The sequence below is a fragment of the Octopus bimaculoides genome, chromosome 7 (assembly GCF_046866305.1).
Source record: "Octopus bimaculoides isolate indiv1 chromosome 7, ASM4686630v1, whole genome shotgun sequence".
NCBI lineage: Eukaryota > Metazoa > Mollusca > Cephalopoda > Octopoda > Octopodidae > Octopus > Octopus bimaculoides.
The window spans coordinates 90520826-90542621 of NC_142934.1; the positions used below are offsets into that span (position 1 = coordinate 90520826).

General features: G+C 38.6%; 1 protein-coding gene, 1 long non-coding RNA gene and 2 other non-coding genes across 7 annotated transcripts in view; 3 read left to right on the forward strand and 1 right to left on the reverse strand.

Annotated features, from left to right (window-relative positions):
• The window catches only part of LOC149134805 (uncharacterized), a 23002-nt gene extending 13686 nt beyond the window's left edge, over nt 1-9316 (forward strand). For all 3 annotated transcript variants that reach the window (XR_016242690.1, XR_016242692.1, XR_016242691.1), the window contains exon 3: nt 9043-9316. This is a non-coding gene — a long non-coding RNA (uncharacterized LOC149134805). The remainder of the gene's footprint in view (nt 1-9042) is intronic.
• On the forward strand, nt 851-922 carry Trnam-cau (transfer RNA methionine (anticodon CAU)). Its single transcript has one exon. It is a non-coding gene; the product is annotated as a tRNA-Met (tRNA).
• On the reverse strand, nt 7012-7083 carry Trnam-cau (transfer RNA methionine (anticodon CAU)). The gene has a single exon. It is a non-coding gene; the product is annotated as a tRNA-Met (tRNA).
• Nucleotides 9317-11641: 2325 nt separating the features above from the next.
• Nucleotides 11642-21796, forward strand: part of LOC106870579 (ras-related GTP-binding protein A) — a 28305-nt gene continuing 18150 nt past the window's right edge. For both annotated transcript variants that reach the window (XM_014916707.3, XM_014916706.3), the window contains exon 1: nt 11642-11788. Coding sequence is in view for 1 of the 2 variants with exons in the window: in XM_014916706.3 (XP_014772192.1) it covers nt 11777-11788 (12 nt within the window). In the remaining variant the exon portion in view is untranslated. The remainder of the gene's footprint in view (nt 11789-21796) is intronic.

The window sequence follows — 21796 nt, forward strand, 5'->3', positions numbered from 1 at the left end:
TGGCATCTTGGGCAAGTGTCTTCTATAGCCTCGGGCCAATCAAAGCCTTGCGAGTGGATCTGGTAGACGGAAACTGAAAGGAGCCCATTATCTATATGTATGTGTGTGTGTGTGTGTGTGTGTGTGTGTGTGTGTGTGTGTGTGTGTGTGTGTGTGTGGCTGTGTTTGTCTCCCAACATCGGTTGACAACCGGTGTTGGTGTCTTTACATCCTCGTTATCCATCGGTTCAGCAACAACGACCGATAGAATAAGTATCGGGCTTAAAAAATACGTCCTTTGGTCAATTTATTCGGTTAAAACCCTTCAAGGTAGTGCTCCAGCGTGACCGCAGTGAAACCACTGAAACAAGTAAAAGAAGATATATGTATGTATATTCTTTTACTTGTTTCAGTGATTTGACTGTGGCCATGCTAGAGCACCGCCTTTAGTCGAACAAATCGACCCCAGGACTTATTCTATCGGTCTCTTTTGCAGAACCGCTAAGTTACGGGGACATAAACACACCAACATCGGTTAGCGAGCAATGGTGGGGACAAACACAGACACACAAATACATACACACATACATATATACTACGGGCTTCTTTCAGTTTCCGTCTACCAAATCCACTCACAAGGCTTTTTTACCGGCCTGAGTCAATAGTAAAAAAAACTTGCCAAAGGTGCCACGCAATGGGACTGAACCCGGAACCATGTGGTTGGGAAGCAAGCTTCATACCACACAGTCACGCCTACGCCTATGCACACAGCTACTCCAATATATAATGATGGACGATGTAACAGAACTAATGTAACCTAGAACACACAATATATAAAGAATACATTATATATTTGCCAAGCTATTTGTCGAGCAGAGTGGCGCAGTGGAAGCGTGCTGGGCCCATAACCCAGAGGTCCGTAGATCGAAACTACGCTCTGCTAAAAGATCTTTTGCTTATTTTTTTTTAATCTACACATCGCAACTGAATTGTCTATTAATATACCAACTGTATATATTAGTAGAATATACCAATTGTATACGAAGGTGAGTCAAAAGATAATGTCATTTTGTTTAGGACAGGTATGGGTTTTTTTTCTTTCTTTTTTTCTTTTTCTAGCTCTACTCTTCTTCTATAATTTTAGTATCTCGTTCTTGAATTTGAAATAAATTTTATCTCTTTTCAGGCATATAACGATGGAATACTTTATAAAGAAAGTGTATTAACCTGGCAATTCAATATACGATAGGATAAAAATGGGAAATAAGTTAGAATCCCATCCAATACGCTATTGGTACCGCCAGTTTGTAATACAAGGGACCACCAGTTTGTAATACAAACTGGTTTCAAATTTTAGTACAAGGCCAGCAAGTTGAGGGGTGAGGGGAGTAAGTTGATTGCATCGAACTCAGTATTCAACTGGCACTTATTTCATCGACCCCAAAATGATGATAGGTAAAGTTGACATCGGTGGAATTTGAACTCAGAACATAAAGACTGACGAAATACCGCTAAGCATTTTCTAATACGTGCTGAAAATTCCGACAGCTCACCGCCTTCAAAGTTTGTATTATATATCCCTTCCTATAATAGGCACAAGGCTTGAAATTTCGTGGGAGGGGGCTAGTCGATTAGATCGACCCCCAGTACTCGACTGTTACTTATTTTATCGATCCCGAAAGAATAAAAAGCTAAAGTGACTTTGGTGGAATTTGAATCCAGATGACATCTCACGCTGCGTGCTAACAATTCTGCCAGCTCTCCGTCTTAACGCTTCCACTACGTATTAAGTGCTATTCTGTATTCATTGCAAAGCTATTTGATTTTTCCTGGTTTAATCCTCCTGGCTTGTACATATATGCTCTGACTACGTGTAGTTCAGTGCAGCAAAAGGCAGCAGTCAACCTAAGCAACGAATGTTTCATCGCTACAAGCGTTCTCTTAGAACTAATGACTCTGTAGTCGTGAATTCTTTCTGTGGCCATGTCATTTAACACCTCTTCAGCTGTCGAACACTTAATGTGTTTAGGCTTTTTTATGTTCAGCTCGTAACTACAAGGTGCACCACTCGCGGATTAGCTAAGCGTTTTATTAGCTTCCAGCACTGGTTGCTACTTCGTCTGCGGTTATATATACATACATATATATATTTATATATATATATATATATATATATATATATATATATATATATATATATATATATATAAACAATATATGAGTATATGCATATATATGCATATATATGTATATATATATGCATATATATGTACATGTATGTATATAGGTTCATCCACATGTACATATAGATACATAACTGGGTACATGACGTGGCAAAAGAACAAGGACAAAAATGGTAAACAAGGTGCAACAAACAAGCAGGCCACATAGAAACATCCCCATATATATATATATATATATATATATATATATATATATATATATATGCATATATATAGGGTGATAAATTGAATATCAATTCAATTTAAAACCAAGTGGCCTAGCATATAAAACAATCTGAAAATTCAGAAAAAATTGTATTACACGTGTATAAGGGATGACCACTAGGTGGACATCCATTTTGTCTTGTTCTGGTGTTTTGCGAAGTTTTATCTGGAGATTATTTTTCTTTGTGGTTGGGTCGTTGATGACCTCTTTCTAGCATATTGGATGTCCACCTAGAGGTCATCCCTTATACACGTGTAATATATATATATATATATATATATATATATATATATTTGGTGCTGTATGAACATTTAATGTGGTTTTAGAGTCAAGTTTTGACTGCTATTTCTAGCATGGTGGTATCTCTTAGATACCCTTAATTATAATTACAATGATAACTATTGCCTTTGAGGTTTTTATTCCCATGCTGGCCACCTGATAAGATCGGTATTTTAAATAACGGTCTTATCTTTATTTATATAAATTAATATATATTACTATCATCATTATCATTACCACCATTCACGTCACTACCCAGAATCGAACTTGGAATCATGGGGCCAGCAGCCCGCGCTTTCAACCACTACGACCACGGGTATATATCCCAGGGCTCCAATAATTACAGGTATAAACCTGAACTTGTAATCTGGATAGAATGACTACAGATTTCTCAATAGTTCAGCATAGGTGTTCTCTTTTTCACTGATCTTCAGCTTTATAGTAACATCCGCTGGGCAGCTAATTTCCACAACTGTGCACAGTTTCTCTTCTCCATCCCAAATCATTATGTCAGGTCTGTTGTGCTTACATTTTATTGAGGTCTTCACTGGGACATTCCACTATATATGTATGTATCAGTTGTAAAATCTATTAACGGAATGTTGAAATTTGAAATTCTATACAGAATATATCTTATACAATCTTTCAAATACCAAATAAATTCCGTGTTCCGTCTGACCGCAAGCTTTTTTTATTTATTTATTTATTTTTTTAAATTTTATTTATTTATTTTTTTTTTTGTATTTCCGTCTGTACTATAAATATCATTTCTTCTTTAATAAATTCACCAGTATTACTCACTTTTAAAATCTTCAGAATCAAGTTTAAGATACTGATTCGTGTTTATCTATCTTGAAGCGAGCCTCAATTGTCTTTGTTTATTTCAGTTATGTGCTGTTAGGCATCTCTGCTTATTTTCTATGAACTTCAATTAAATTTCATTTCCTTATCTATTCGTAATATAAAGCTTATTTTATCTGTAACATAAAATTGTACTGAGGCTGTCGTATCTATGAATACAGCCTTTCTCTTCTAACATCATTATTATTATTATTATTATTATTATTATTATTATTATTATTATTATTATCATCATCATCATCATTACTATTATCATTTTCCTTATCAAATGAATGCTTATATGTATTTCGAGTTGCTCTTATATTATTGCCGTTTCTTACCCGCCAGATACACCAAGAGCAAGCGAACCTTATGAATGAAAGTATTTCAGTGGTGGCCCTTTATTCAGATCTAATTTATCTAGGTCCTCCTAATCTAATATATGATTTTTTTTTAATGCGAGAAGGGATGAAGGGAGATAACTCAAGGTGATCAGTGGAATGTATTTGAGCATCTAAGACAAACATAGGCGTACCAAATTCCATGCAACATAAATTCTTGTTTCATTAAAATCATCTCTACTTGTAGAGGATGTGTCACAATTGCCAAATGGCAAATAAAACCAGCTCCGTATAAGAAGGGGAGATAATATCAAGAATCAGAAATTCTCAAAAACGGACATGCCATTAAGCAATTTGAGGGAGATATAGCTGCTATTTCTTACAGGTTTCTATGCCTTTACATGTTTCAGTCATTGGACTGCGGCCATGCTGGAGTATCGTCTTGAAAAGCTCAATCGAACAAATCGAGCGCAGTACTTACTTTTTAAGCCCGGTACATATTCTATCAGTGTCTTCTGGAAATAGGAAGACGATGTTGGAAACGTGTTTCTGGCTCAATCGCCGTCATCAGCACGACAAAAGTTAAGAGTTTGTTTTAAGGAAGGAAGGAAGGAAGGCAGGAAGGTTGATTTTGGCTGCTATTTTAGCAGGTCGAGCGACCGCATAGAGACCTCCTGGACTATTTGTTTGTTGCTGGAATTGTTTATGGTGGTGATGGTGGTGGTGGTGGTGTTTAGTCCCAAACTAACCGTAATCGAATTCACCTATGAAGAAAGACATTCCGGTTATGCCCACCTCGTTTTATGTTTACAACTGCTGAACCTTGTGCTACATGTAACAATGTCTTTTCCTTCTTATGAGAATCAGAGTAGAAATGAGAAGAGGAAGTTTAGCTGAGAACCTGCGTTGACTCCCATTTTCTGCTTTGTTGCTATTGTTGTTGTTGTTGTTGTTGTTGTTGTTGTTTTGGAAGTTGTTGTTGTTGCTGATATCGTTGTTCTTGTTCTTGCTCTTGTTGCCTACTGCTGCTGTTGCTGCTGTTGCTGCTGCTGCTGCTGCTGCTGTTGCCGCTGTTGTTGCTGTTATTCTCTTCGTTATTGCTTAAGGTGGAGGCCAATGGCCCAGTGGTTAGGACAGCGGACTCGCGGTCATAGGATCACGGTTTCGATTCCCAGCCTGGGAGTTGTAAGTGCTTATTGAGCGAAAACACCTAAAGCTCCACGAGGCTCCGGCAGGGGATGGTGGCGAACCCTGCTGTACTCTTTCATCACAACTTTCTCTCACTCTTACTTCCTGTTTCTGTTGTGCCTGTAATTCAATGGGTCAGCCTTGTCACACTGTGTCACGTTGAATATCACCGAGAACTATGTTAAGGGTACACGTGTCTGTGGAGTGCTCAGCCACTTGCACGTTAATTTCATGAGCAGGCTGTTCCGTTAATCTGATCAACTGGAACCCTCGACGTCGTAAGCGATGGAGTGCCAACAACAACATTGCTTAAGACTTTCTCAGCCGACATCAAGCAGCTATCAGATCAAAGACATTCCGATTGTGGCCATCCCGTGTGATTTCACACACTTTTGTATCTAAGAATACATTCTCCAGTGTTACTTGTTGCTAAACATGGTAGAATATTATTTGAGGGAGATATAGCTGCTATTTCTTACAGGCTTTTATGCCTTTACATGTTTCAGTCATTGGACTGCGGCCATGCTGGAGTATCGTCTTGAAAAGCTCAATCGAACAAATCGAGCGCAGTACTTACTTTTTAAGCCTGATACATATTCTATCAGTGTCTTCTATGGAACCGCGAAATTGGACGGAGGTTGTAAACAAACCAATACCGGTTGGCAAGCGGTTGGAGAAACAACTACAAAGACACAAACCCACCAACACAAATATACATATAATTGCTAGGCTTCCACACAGTTTCCGTCTATTAGATTCACTCAGTTGGCTTGGGGCAACTGCATAAGCTGCTTGCCCACAGTACCGCGCAGTGGGACTGAACACGAAACTTCCCTGTATCTCGTCGATAGCTTTTTATTCAGACCTAGTTTATATATATTTGCGGGTCCAATTCAAATACCAGCTTGGTACCTAACGGGAATAAGAGCACCAAAAACTGCAGTACGAAAACGGTGTTCCAAAGAATAGCCTTGCCGCATCACCAGACGTGCGGGTTACAAAGGAATGCGTTCGCATCTGAAGTAGAGAGGGGTTCCGTTCGAAAATTACGTTGCAGTCGTCACGTAATGCCGGTGTCACCGCATTATAAGCTTGTAACTTATCCTGGGAATAGCTGAGTGGGGGCCCTGGGGATTAGGAAAGTTTAATGACGTGTGTTTCTGATCGGATCCTCGAGAGAAGGTGCTTGAGTGCTCTACCATAACTGTCCAGCCAGGAATAAGTGGGTGGGTGGATGGATGGCTGTTTGCACACACACACACACACACACATATTCAGGATTAAATAAAAAGAAAATAACAAACGAAAAATATGACATACCTTGATAGATCGCTAACCACTACACGCATCTTTTTTTCTCCTTGTTTCTCTCTTTGTTTCTTTCTGTGTTCCTTTCTGTGGAAGAGCGTAGGCTCGATACATTAAAGACTTTTTCAATTTCCGAGCATTATACTAATACATCTATTTGTTTTTTTACACCACCTGTCTTCGTCTGTTGTTTTTTTTTTTGTTTTTTTTTTGTGAATTCTCCATTATTCACTGGAATAATGTTCGCCTCTCAAACCCTCTTTCACGGGACCGAAGAGATCATAGTCCACAGAGGAAGTGAAAACTAGTGAAGAAGTGGCTCAAAGAACAGTCAACAGAATTTTACGCGGCAGGGATACATGCTCTCATCCGAAGGTGGAACATTGCTATTGAGAGAAACAGTGACTATGTTGAGAAGTAAGGATGCGATCCTCAGAAGACCAGCTTCATTTTGATGTGTGATACATGTTCTTGTGTTGGTAATTATACCTGTCCTAAACAAAATGGCATTACTTTTTGACTCACCCTCGTATATAATTGGTATATTCTACTAATATATATAGTTAGTATATTAATAGACAGTTCAGTTGCGATGTGTAGATTAAAAAAAAATAAGCAAAAAATATTTTAGCAGAGCGTAGTTTCGATCTACGGACCTCTGGGTTATGGGCCCAGCACGCTTCCACTGCGCCACTCTGCTCGACGAGTAGCTTGGCAGATATATAATGTATTCTTTATTCTAGGTTACATTATTTCTATTACATCGTCCATCATTTTATATATATATATATATATATATATATAATTAAAAAACGTGTAGTAAATAAACAAACGAACATATACTAAATATACAGGCAAACAAAAAGCACAGACAGTCACCAACTTCTCATCAGTTATCGACCAGATGGTCAAACGCAATTTCGGCCATTATCGATAATATCACTTTCACTCTGGAGGCATCGGCAATGGGACCAAAACATAACAAAATGAGACGGACTCGAGACGAGACCGTTAGTGGACGGACGAGGGACACGATGGGCTTCTTTCAGTTTCTCTCTACCAAATCCATTCACAAGACTTTGGTCGGCCCGAGGCTATTGTAGAAGATACTTGCCCAAGGTGCCACGCAGTGGGACTGAACCTGAAACTATGTGGTTGGGAAGCAAGCTTCTTACTACACAACCACATATCATTGAATCCTTATCTTAACAATCCAAGTCAGTTGGTTTTATCCCTGTAGTCGCCGTCGAAATCACTGTCATCACCATCACTGCCTCTCCGTGGTTATTCGAACCGCTAGACACAACAGGCAAAATCTCTTAGAATGGCAAAATGCCATTTAAGAAAATAAAAAAATTGAGGGACACACTGGACATCGTAATTCAAATTCTAGATATAACAAAAAGACGGGATGGTCACGTTTAAAAAGGCCATGTAAAATAACATAACCCCACCATCATCGTCATTATCGTCAATAATTACAGCAACAACAACATCATCGTCGTCTTCATCGTCCGCCGCTGCAACCTTCATCGTCGACATTGTCGTCGCCTGTTTTTATCATCTCAATATTTTTTCTTTTTCCTTTTGTTTTCTTTACTTTTCAACTTGGCAGATGGACATTCCTAATTTTGAGGCGATGCTTAAATCTAACATTAATATCTTTCTCAGAAGAATTAGCAATTCAAATAATTCCTAATCAAAACCATATTGCAGACATTGCCGTGAGGAAAGCGATAATCCTTTACTCTTTGCTTCAAACGGGTAGGCTTATCTCTTGCTGTGCGACGCACACCAATCGTCATCATCACCACCATCATCATCTTTATCACACTCATTCTTCCTCTCCCGTCCTCTCCTCCTCATCATCATAACTCATTCCAAATAACCAATGACACAACTGATCGTTATTTTATTTAATGACTCCGAGGAGATGAAGGACAAATTCGACCTCAGCGGAATTTGAACGCAGAACGTAAACACAGACGAAATTCCGATAAGCGTTTCGCCCGGCGTGCTAACGATTCTCGCCGCCTTCAAGTATTACTCAAATAATAAAAGATTGATTTACTCCAGTTAGACTGAGTTCTAACCTCAAAGAATAACGATAACTCGGCAAAGAATCCTGACGGTCAATGACTCGAAAGAGTTACCTCCCTTACATTAATTTACTTCCAAATATTTTCATATGAATCCTACTAACAAAACATAGTGTTCATATTAAACCGTAGGCGGCGAGTTGGTAGAAACGTTAGCACGCCGGGCGAAATGCTTAGCCGTCTTTCGTCTGCCGTTACGTTCTCAGTTCAAATTCCGCCGTGGTCGACTTTGCCTTTCATCCTTTTGGGGTCGATAAATTAAGTACCACTTGCGTACTGGGATCGATCAAATCGACTGGCCCCTCCCCTCAAAATTTCGGGCCTTGTGCCTAAAGTAGAAAAGATTATTTAGTATATTTCAAGATTTCTTGCCAACAGAGAAAGAACCGGTTTCTAACCTAGATTCATTAGAATTTCAACATCAACAACAGGGTATTTTTGTATGTATGTATGCATGTATGTGCAGATTTGTATGTTTTATTATGTATTCTCATGCATATAGTTGCATATTTTGACATGCTCATATACATTTAAATGATAAACTTCTGATGTATGTTTAGGGCGAACGTGACGGAAGGCCTTCTACTACGACCAAGCTACGCCGTCCCCGGAAACCAACACGTACAGGACCAGATCTAGGAGGTAACCAAACCAGGATCAAGGACCTTGAAGTCTTCGAAGCATACCTGCTGGGCATCATTCCCGGGCTAAAGTTCCGTAAGTCCGCTTGCTCCTTCCAACGCAAGCAGAGAGGTAATATGCAAGGAATGGTGGAAGTTATCAGTTCTAGTTTTCAAAATTCTCCATTTAAATTAAATGTCTTTTTCAAGTGATGTCAAACGTTTTGCTTTATCATTTTTACTTTAATGAATATATATGTATTTGTTGTGGGGGGTGAGGAATTCCAACCGCGTTTCGTGGTTCACTACCTCAACAGCTCCTTTATAAGATCCAGTGGCTAAAGACATTATCAGGAGGAATCTCATCCACTTTCGGCCCCTACTCCTCTACCGTTTTCGACGGTGCTGCTCAAGTGTCCGCCAACCTCACCTAGCGATGCTATTTCCCAGTCAGCGTGTTATGGCTTTCAAACCGTTTTAGGTCTTCTCGTTTCAGCCATGTATAGAAGCTGGGTTTGTTGACTGCCTCCTGTATCCTCCTTATTACTTTTCTCAGCTCTAAGCTCGGAAATGCAAACCTTCTTTTAAATAACGTCGCCATTTTCTGATTCTACATAAGAAACTCAAGGTTGGGGAGTTTCGCATGTATGTATGTATGTACGTACATACGTACGTATGTATGTATGTATGTATGTATGTATGTATGTATGTATGTGTGTATGCATGTATGTGTGTGTGCGTGTGCGTATGTATGGATATGTATGCACATACACACATACATACATACGCACACACACACACACACACACACATATATAGTTATATTCGGGTAAAAACCTTGTAGGATGCTGTATAATGCACGTCCACAGTTATTGGCTGCCTGGTTTTAATTCAAGAATTCCTTGGTGTCCGTCGAGTTTATATAAATGGATCACGTACCAAAAATAATAGAATTCATAAAACTCTTTATTCAGATTCACTATAAATATTTCGACTTATCCTGCACCTGTACCTCGCAGGTTGGACGCTACACAGTCTATTATATCTTGCATCACAGGTGCAGATTGCATCTCCTCAAATGACTTTTTAAATAGTTAATTTCTTATGAGTACTACTAGAATGTAGCGGACCTCCTGAAAATGTATCATAATGGAGCTGGGGGAAGATGAAAGGAAAAAAAAAACGGGGTACTTGTTTAAAAAGTCACCTGAGGAGACGCAATCTGCACCTGTGATGTCAGGTAATTGATTGCACAGCATCTCACCTGTGAGGTACAGATGTCGAATGAGCTGAAACATTTGTAGAGATTCTGAATAAAGAATCTCGTGAATTCCATTTTCTGTACCTGATGGGGGGGGGGGTTATATATATATATATATATATATATATATATATATATATATATATATATATGCGTATAAAAAGTGATGACCACTAGGTGGACATCCAATATGCTAGAAAGAGGTCATCAACGACCCGACCACAAAAGGAAAATCATGTTCTCCAGAAAAAAAAATTCAGCAAAATGGAGAATAATATATATATATACACCAAGGCTTATTCTCCATTGTTTTTTTATTAGGGGCTAGCCACAACAAGACACACATCAGGCATTCCATTAATTTCCCAGCTCAAAGAGGCGAGCCTCGTTCTATGCTCGAGTCAAGGCATGCAACGCAACCCCTGATATCAGCAGCGGGACCCGACAGCATATGCTGGTTTATCTCTGCCGCATCATGCTGGTTCCGTACCCGTTTGAGCAATATCCATTCACCAATCCGTCCACAAACACTCTCCAAGCTTGTATATCTACGTAGCAGATATACAAACAGGGAAAATTTAACGATGAACAGCCTTAATCGATTTTCGAACCTTATTGGGTTCTCATCAGGAGTGTCTAAATTACTTAAACAATAACACACACGCATGTGTGCGTTTGTCGGTGACAAAGCGTTAAGGTAGGGACATAAACAACGAACACCGGTAAAACAGATAGCAAGCTACACATACATACATATACATGTATGTCTGTATGTGTATATATATATTTAGGTGTGCATGTGTGCTTGTCTGTGTCTATATGTGTATGAATACGCATCCAGCCCAGCATTTTGTCTTAAAACTTAAGTACAAATTATTGCTTATGATGTAAATACTCTCGACTTTATTGCAGAAAAATGGGAATATATATAGTTACCTCCCTTTGTTACTAATGAACTTGTTTTTCAATAATTTAACATGTTTGCATGAACGAAAGATTATAATGCGATACAGAGAACAAAACCGAAAAACTCAGAATAAAAATGAAATTATTATTGCCATTAAGTAATTATTATTATATAATTTTTCGAAATGATATTTATTAAGCTGTAGGAGGAAAGAGGAAAAAAAAAAGCAATTTGATCACGTGCTCTCGCTATTAACCAATCGGAAGTAGCGTAGGAGAAGCGTCCTTCTGTGAAGAAACTGCCAGGTCAGGTGACAATCTTTTATTTATTTATTTTTTTTTTTGTTATTTATTTATTTGTGCGGAAGAAGCAAAAGAAAAGGAAAGAAAGAAACATCGAGAGGAGTGAATGGTTTCGGTCGAAGGATATTTCCCGTTACAACGACAGTGTTGCTTATTTGTGGTGGAATTATCGAACTTATCTAATTATTTAATAACACAACCATCATGAAAAAGAAGGTAAGTGGAAATGTATAAATATATATAAATACATATATATATATCGTTCATTTGTTCCTTTCAGTTTGTTGTTATTATAACCCTGTCTCTAGCTTTCTATCTCTCTTACCGCTATCAAGTACCATCATTATTACTAACTCCTCGTATTAATTTAGGGCCGCTTCATTGCACGAGACTAATGATTATTTGCCCGAGGCCCTCTCGGGTCTACGAACCCAATTCTGATCTATATATTCTGTGGTTTAAATATTATAAGCCCCCACTACACTGGGGCCTATTATGCCGACTAAGACGGTCCTGGCTATTATACGCCTACTTTATTTACACTTTTTAATCATCATATTTCTCCCTATTTTAAATATATTCTTTGAAGGAGTGTCTATATTTGCTCTCGAGTTATATTCTATATTCCCTGTTATCTACACAAATGGTAAATTAATTGCCAAAGTTCTCGAAACGTGATGAACCATTTTCTCCATGTGACACATTCTTCATTTGGCAGTTTTCTGTTTACATAGTTACAGACTGAAGAATTTTTTTTTTTTATTTGGTAATTTTTTTTTTCTCTATCTATTTCGAGGAAGGGGGTTCTACAAGACTTACCAAGATATGAAAGTGAAAACTAACACTTGACAATTAAAAGAAGAAAACATGTGATTCCAGTGAGCATGACCAACCCATAGCTATTATTAGGTTCCGTGATAGAAATTGACCCTTATAATGAAATTATTTTGTTAACACCAAGATAAATATAATCTCCAGTTGTTGACCTATTACATAACCTTATCAACTTCATAGTTTATAAGGCAAACGAAGAATGTGTCTGTCTCATCTACGTCTCTCTAATGCCTTGGCCATACATATGCTTATATATATATGAAATAAAATTGTATCAACATTCAACGCAGAGTTCGATCTCGACTCCTAAAGAGCTTAATATATCTGTAATTGTCATAAATTAAGACAAAGTAAAGATCTTTTTGTTGCATTTTTTTAAATTAAAAGTCAGCAGTTAATTAGTAATTATTAACTCGATTCTGTCGGGTGAAAGTCTAAAGTCGATTGCAAGTGGGTTGGAACTAAGATACTTGTGCTACTGAGACATTATTTAAAATGAAAATATTCGTCCCGACCTAAACCTGTTAATAATGAGCGATTTAATTAAATTCTTTAAAGTTTTTTTTCTTCTTGTAATTAACTTAATAATAGATTTGGCCATGTTTGTGTTTCGTATTTATCTACTTATATAATTATGAATGATTACACGAGGAAGCGTTTATGTGAGTCTCGACTTCCTAAAAATAGCAGTCAAATCTTCCCCAACTCATAACCTACCGTCATAAAAAAAGGAACGGCATATTACATAATATACTCTTTGACAACGAGATGAAATGGTCGTGGCTGGAAAGCTTCTGATGTTAGATATACTGCAAATTAAAACGGCCAGGAGTTAAACACATCATCAACTTGGAGTGGGAAGAGATCGACTTTGTGTGTAGATAAAATTAATTGCAAACATTTATTTATGTATAATCTTTCTCGGTGTGTGTGTGTATGTGTGTGTGTTGCGCACCATCATCATTTAACGTCCGTCTTCCGGACGTTTTAACAGGATCTAATTTGTTGGACTGCTTTGAGCTCCAGTGTCTAATTTGGCATGAGTTCTGCGACTGGAAATCATTCCTAACGCCAACCACTTTACATCGTGTTCCGGGTGTTTATTTTTCATGATACCATCTCTCGTGATGATGTCATGTAATTCTCACGACTAAAAACCCCTCTTGACTGAGTAGGGGTCTAGCAGAGAGAGGGAAGTGACTTTATGCTGGGTGATGAGAGGTTAAATTATAAGATTGTCAGGAATAGGTTTGTTACTGTAGAGGAGATATTCCCTGCGTTATATAAAAGTGGGAGTAAATTGGAGTGGACCTAGAAGGGGACACAGATGGCAGTGACTATGTGTCGGAGCATATACTCAAGACACGAGAAAGTGAATGGAAGGGAGAGTGGGGACAGAAGATCAGGAAGGCTAAAGAGTGTGGGAGGAGAATGAGAGATGGTGTGCGTGGTGGGGTCAATTGGTAGATATGAGTTGGGAGATAAGGATGAAGGACAGATGTTAGTAGACGTAGCTCAGCAGAGATGAGGCGATGGGTGGTGGCAGGACAGAAAGAGTGAAGAACAGCAGAATAGGGTAAAGGTTGTAAGAGTGAGAAAAGCATTTAGTGGTAGGGGTGAATATTATGTGTGATAAACATAGGCTTTAAGAAGAGGCTAGAGTTGTCAATACATGACATGATTCACCTAAGGCAGCAAGCTGGCAGAATCATTAGCACACTGGACAAAATGCTTAGCAGCATTTCATCCTTATGTTTTGAGTTCAAATTCTGCTGAGATCAGTAAAATAGGTGCCAGTTGAGTACTAGGGTCAGTGTAATTGGCTTACCCACTGCCCTGAAATTGCTGGCCTCATGCCAGAATTTGAAACCAATATGATATGATTCATGGGCAAGGGAGAGATAACTGGTTGCATAGAAAGAGTGATCAGTGGAAAATAAGTATGGAGAGGGACTATGTTAAGAATGAGGATGGATGTCAAAAGGAAGTGCTTCCAAGGAGTAAAAGAAAGAGAGAGGGGGAGTGACTGGTTGCACAGAAAGGGGATGAAATATGTAGTGCTGCTCTCATTTATCTACATCAACAGAATAGTTAGAAGAATAATGGAAAGGTAAATGATAGGGAGCTGAGAGGTTCAACAGGGACAAACTGCCCAGTTGTGCATATACACTTGCTTTTAAAACCTGTTTTGCCATGATAGGTGGAGTTTTTCAAGCATGGTGTATTGCTATTCATCTCAATCCTTTGTCAGGATTGTCTCCTTAGGCTTAACATCTTGAGCTTAACGTTCTCTACTTTGTCACATGTCTTTCTGGATTTCCCTCTACCACATGTTCCATACACATGTATTGCCTGGTAATCCTGAACACCTCGTACCCATGATCCATCCTCATGTTGTAGAACATTAGGAAACCTTTTACTGCTTCTCCCCTGGCTAAATTAACTTATCCTAGCTTACCTGGTATAATTATCTGCTGCTCCTATTTTTCCAGTCTTTCCAATCCTGTCTCCTTCCTTTTATAACTCTGGCTATTTTGCTCTTCTACAATCACATTGCTCTCAATCTGACTGGAACTGTACCCTGCCATAGATTTAAGGCACTTGTTCTCTTTTCTTTATGTCTATATCACCTCCAACTTTTCTCTCAGGGCACTTACACTCTGTCATGTGTGCACACTAACATTACACATCCAGTGGAGCACACTAGCTTCATTCTTTGCAAGCTTATGCATATCCTCAGCAGTCATGCCCCATGTTTCACTACCATGTAGCATGGCTGTTCGTGCACATGTATCATACAGTCTACCTTTTACTCTGAGCAAGAGGCCCTTTGTCACCAGCAGAAGTAGGAGGTTTCTGAACTTTGCCCAGGCTATTCTTATTCTAGCAGCTACACTCTCAGAGCATCCACCCCCGCTACTGACTTGGTCACCTAGGTAACGGAAGCAATCAACTACTTCTAGTTTTTCCCCCTGGCATGTGACGGAAGCTGTTTTCTGCACATTTTCAGTGTTTATTTCTCTGACAGTGTGAAATACCTGTACAATGTAAATAGATGCTTTAATACAGTAAATTCAACATTTTAAATTTAAAACCAGACTTACCATGGATAGTGAAGAAGTGTTGTTGTTATGCCGTGATTTTGTCTGCCGCTTCTGAAATCTGTTAAAAGGAAGTCCATAGTACTGGGGTATGAGTGTATATGGTTTGGACAGAATTTATTGAGCAGATTTTTTATGGACAGATGCCCTTCCTGACACCACCACTCATCTGTTTCCAAGTAAGGTTATTTTTCCCCACATCTAGATATGTTTTCACAAAAGCCTGGAAATAAATGACACTGCTTGTTTAACAGTGGTGCTCATTTACAACTATCACACAATGTCAAGACAAGAAGACACAAACACACACAAACATACATACAATGGACTTTTTTCAGTTTATATCTAGCAAATCCATTCACAAGGCTTTGGTTAGCCTTGGGGTATAGTAGAAGACACTTGCTCGAGGTGCTGTGCAAGGGACTGAACCCAAAACTACATAGTTGGAAAGCAAACTTCTTAACCACACAGCCACACCTGCACCTATTACATATATACAGGGTTATCAGGTTTGCATAAATGAAAAGAAATCGCAATATCCCAATTGTGTGTTTGAGAGAGAGAGATGTAAATGAACATCATAAGCCGTCAGCTCCACTAAATTAAATATTGTGTCGTATTTGTTTTAGATTTTGGGGATGAAAGTAAAGAAATATTTATTTGTGATAGATAAGATGATAGCATCTGAACTGAAGATGGGATGATGGTAGGTGGTGTACAGCAGTGTCATTTAAATGGCAGTAGACTCACCAGAAACAAACGGTAGGTCAACAAACAATAAATAATAAGAGACATTTATCGAAACTGTTGGGTTGTGTTACTCTTTCTCTTTTTTGCTTGTTTCAGTCATTTGACTGCAGTCCTGCTGGAGCACCACCCTCAGTTGAGCAAATCGACCCCAGGACTTATTCTTTGTAAGCCTAGTACATATTCTATCGGCCTCTTTTGCCGAACTGCTAAGTTATAGGGATGTAAACACACCAGCATCGGTTCTCAAGCGATGTTGGGGAGACAAACACAGACATACAAACATACACACACATACATATACATATATACGACAGGCTTCTTTCAGTTTCCGTCTACCAAATCCACTCACAAAGCTTTGGTCAGCCCAAGGCTATAGTAGACAGAAGACACTTGCCCAAGGTGCCACGCAGTGGGACTGAACCCGGAACCATGTGGTTGGTAAGCAAGCTACTTACCACACAGCCACTCCTACACCTGTTACATCTAACTTTCAATGTGTTCTACAACCAACTATTATCATTTTAGGTTTATATCTTCTCCGTTTACTTTAATGATTTTGCCATCACCTCCATCAGCAAATAATATTGCTCTTCACTCTTCTTTTAACTTTCCACAAACAGACATTATTCACCTGCAACCCAAGACACCTTATGCCAAACTTGCTTTGCTTCCATCAAATGAAAACTCAAATGCACCATTTACACATGTTCTTATCCCTCTACCGTACTTTAACCTCTCATCACCTGGCACAAAGCCACCTCCCTCAATACTCCCACTGCCTCAGTTAAGGGGTCTTGTCTTCTGGGTTACTTGGTGGCCTCACTAGTGACAGTGCCATATAAAAAGCAACCAGGACACTCTGTAAAGTGGCTGGCATTAGGAAGGGCGTCCAACTGTGAAAGTTATGCCAAAGCAAATATTGTAAACTGGTGCAATCCTCTAGCTTGCCAGCTCCTGTCAAACCATATGGAATACAGGCATCAAATGACAACGATGATGATGATGACTATAACACCAAAATACAGTCTATATATACATATGGCATAAACAATCTTCTGATGGATAAGAATTAGCCTTGAACAACATGGAGTCAAAACCTTGACATTGCCAAACCTGTCTCCTGAAGTGTAAGTTCATTGCCAGGGCCAGAAAATAGTTCAGCTCTGATCAGCTGCTGAACCTCAACAAAACACAAATGTTAATCACATGAGCACTGTTCACATATCTCAAGTGCTACTACTGTTGTTACACACGCACACACACACGCACACACACACTCACACTGTCAAATATCATAGACCACCTCCACATCAAAGATAGCTGGATGGTTTCAAGACATTCATTCACCAGCTTGCTATGGTTATTATCCACTGATAATAAGGTGGTGGGTGTGGCTGTGTGGTTAAGAAGCTTGCTTCCAAACCATGTGGTCTTGGTTTCAGTCCCACTGTGTGGTACCTTAGGCAAGTGTCTTCTACTATAGCCTCAGGCCGACCAAGACCTTGTGAGTGGATTTGAAAGACAACACTCTGTGTGTGTGTGTGTGTGTGTGTGTGTGTGTGTGTGTGTGTGTGTGTGTGTGTGTGCACTCATGTCTAGATGTCCTGTTATGATTGTAAATGAAGGCATCCCTGTCACACATGTGGGGCTGTTCATTTGCAGTCTTCTGTGAAAAACATGTCAAACATGGGGAAAATATTACCTTGCCTGGAAATATTTAGGTGTCAGGCAACAGAAAGGGGCGTCTGGGCATAGAAAATCTGTCCTATCAAATTTCCATCTGACCTATGAGTTAATTTCAGTGGCAAACAGATTGCCCCGTTTTATCACAATAGTGTTGCTCATCCAGCCACTGGTATTAATTAGTTCAATTAGATAATATAACATACTAATTATTTTTAAAATACTTATCATGTGATTACATGGTCTTCAGAACAAGGGGGGTTTTTTTTCCTTTTCTTTTTAGCACAGTTTTAACGTTGACTCAATTTGTTGGCTGGGATTGGTGTTGCTTCAATGAAGGAAGGCCATCATTACATATGGTGGTGGTGGTGGTGGTGGTGATGACGATTATCATTCCTATTTCAAACTTGGGATATTGACAAGGCGTGGAAATTCTAAACTAATGAATGTGGTTGGGTAGTTAAGCAGCTCGTCGACAACCATTTGGTTTAGTCCCACAGCATGGCACCTTCAGCAAGTGTCTTCTATAGCCCTGTGCCCACAGGGCATCTTTTAAGTTAGTGTATATATATATATATATATATATATATATATATTTTATTAGTTAATAATTAACTCCAACAAAATAAATTGGTTAATAGATACCAGGGTAGCAAAGATCACAAAATGACTGTGGTGTAACTCTTGTTTATGAGGTAGAAACTCCCTGTTATTTTGGGTAATTGAGTAAATATAAAAGTTTAGTAAATGGAGTAATACGCATATGTTGAATGAATTCTTTTAACATATGCGTATTACTCCATTTATTAAATTCATATATATATATACCATGTATATATATATATATATATATATATATATATATATATATATATATATACTATGTATATACTAGCTTAAAATACGCCCTATCAGGCGGCTTTTAAGCTAGCTCCTGTGGAGGGCTCTTCATTAGGCCTTGGGCTCAACAATGACAATTTATGCATTGAGTACATATTAAATTTTATTCAACTTGACCAATATTTTTCAAGCAATGAACAATTTTCATCAAAGTAATGATATAATTTGTCGACTTGGAACTTGTTGCAAAAGCTGCATGATAAACAACGGTACCACCACCATCGCTACCACATCTGCCATACACACCATTCAGGCTTCTGATGCCACCACCATCAATACCTTTGATTTTGCCATCTTCTCCTCCACCACCATCACATCTGTCTTTCACATCGCTTACTCTCACCATCCCTGACTGCCTCGGCCACCACCACCACGACCATCATCACTGCCGCCTCTGCCTCTCTCACAACTACAGCTCATACTATTACTATCACCCCATTACTATCAGTGTTCAGTATGTTAGTTCAGCACGCTGGTTCAGTGTTCAGTCCCTCTTTCTCTCTCTCTCTCTTATTATTACTCTCACCATCAACACTACTACTTTTAATAAAACATCATCAACTCTCCCTAAATTTCTTTGTCTATCTGTCTCTGCCACCACCCTCACTGTCTCTATGCCTGCTATTATTCTCACCCCAGCACGAGGAATAGTAGAAATGTCATTGACTAGTGAGAGAGGGGGTCAAAGTGTGACACACTGACACACGGAAATTAGTTTTTGCATTTATTATATTAGATATATATATATACACAAAATTATATATATAGGTGGGGTTGGTTTGGTCCTCATTACTTTGTAAGGAGCATAGGGCCAATTTCCTGATTTTTCTGGCATATATATTCTTCCCTCTGTGTGTGTGTTCTTGTACCCACCACCGCTTAGCAACTGGTGTTGACTTCTTTTATGTCCCCATAACTTAGTGGTTTGGCAAAAGAGATTGATACAGTAAGTACCAGACTTCAAAAAAAAAATTAGCACTGGGGTTGATTTGTTCAAGTAATCCCTTCAGGGCAAAGTATAAAAGATTCAAAACAATTTCTGAAAAACATAAGCATAATAATACAGCTTTTTTTTTTTTTATTTTTTTTTTTTTTTATAGTTTCAGCTTTGAGCTGCGGCCATGCTGGTGCACCGCTGTGTACAAATATTTTTCAAAAGTGTTGTTTTCTCTGCTCTGTCACCATTAGGGTTAATTCTTCTCTGCTCTTTCACCTTTCACTCTTAGGGTTAACATTAGGGTTAATTCTCCTCTGCTTCGTCACCATTAGGGTTCTTCTCTTCTCTTTCACTGTTAGGATTAACATTAGAGAACTATTCTCCTTTGCTCTGTCACCATTTGGGTTAATTCTTCTCTATTCCGTCACCATTAGAGTTTACATTAAGGTTAATTCTTCTGTTCTTTCACTATTAGGGTTAACATTTCTTTGCTCTTTCACTCTTAGGGTTAACATTAAGGTTAATTCTTCCCTGCTTTTTCATTGTTAGAGTTAACATTAGGGTGTTAATTTTTCTCTGTTCTTTTCCTATTGGGGTTAACATTAGGGTGTTAATTTTTCTCTGTTCTTTTCCTATTGGGGTTAACATTAGGGTGTTAATTTTTCTCTGTTCTTTTCCTATTGGGGTTAACATTAGGGTGTTAATTTTTCTCTGTTCTTTCCCTATTGGGGTTAACATTAGGGTGTTAATTTTTCTCTGTTCTTTTCCTATTGGGGTTAACATTAGGGTGTTAATTTTTCTCTGTTCTTTTCCTATTGGGGTTAACATTAGGGTGTTAATTTTTCTCTGTTCTTTCCCTATTGGGGTTAACATTAGGGTGTTAATTTTTCTCTGTTCTTTTCCTATTGGGGTTAACATAAGGGTGTTAATTTTTCTCTGTTCTTTCCCTATTGGGGTTAACATTAGGGTGTTAATTTTTCTCTGTTCTTTCCCTATTGGGGTTAACATTAGGGTGTTAATTTTTCTCTGTTCTTTCCCTATTGGGGTTAACATTAGGGTGTTAATTTTTCTCTGTTCTTTCCCTATTGGGGTTAACATTAGTGTTAATTCTTCTCTGCTGTATCACCATTATCATTCAGTGATATGAACAAATACAATCTACAAATAACAGAGGCAGACATATTGATGAATTTGCAGAATTGAAGAGTTACTTTGCAATATTTTATTTCATTTACCTTTTAACTTGTTTCAGTTATTGGACTGTGGCCATGCTGGAGCACTGCCTTGAAGAGTTTTAGTCAAACGAATTGATCCCAGTATGAATTTTTAAGTCGAGTACTTGTTCTATCAGCCTCTTTTGCCAAAGTACTGAGTTACTGGGATGTAAACAAACCAACACCATTTGTCAAGTAGTGTGTAGGGTGGCAAATACGAACATGCATACAAGTACACACACACACACACACACACACATAAGATGTGTTTGTACTAGTTTTTGTTTACCAAATTCACTCACAAGACACTGATCAATCTGGGAGTATAGTTGAAGAGACTTACCCAAGGTGTTCTGCAGTGGAACTGAACCCAAGACCACATGGTTCGGAAGCAAGCTTTTTAACCACACTGCCATCCCTGCACCTATAGAAAGCATATTAAAAGATGTTGACGTCATTATTATTTAACCCTAGGTCTGTTATGGTCCCACAGACCTGTAACCAATGCCATCCTGCCATACCCATTCCATCTGATTTCCTACTTTAATATTTCCAGAACTACATTGTTCAATGTATCCTTCCCTTTTCTAAGATGATTGGTTGTGATTTGAAGGAGAATTGATTGCTAATATTTTGCAGCCCTATTCATGACTTGGCCAGCTCTCATATGCCAGTTGAAGGCTTTCTCCAGGTCTATGAACGCCATGTACAGCAGTTTACTATTGGTTAAATGCTTCTCCTGAAGTTGCCTTACTCTGAAGAGAGCATCAGTAGTACTTCTTCCTGACATGAAACTAAACGGCAT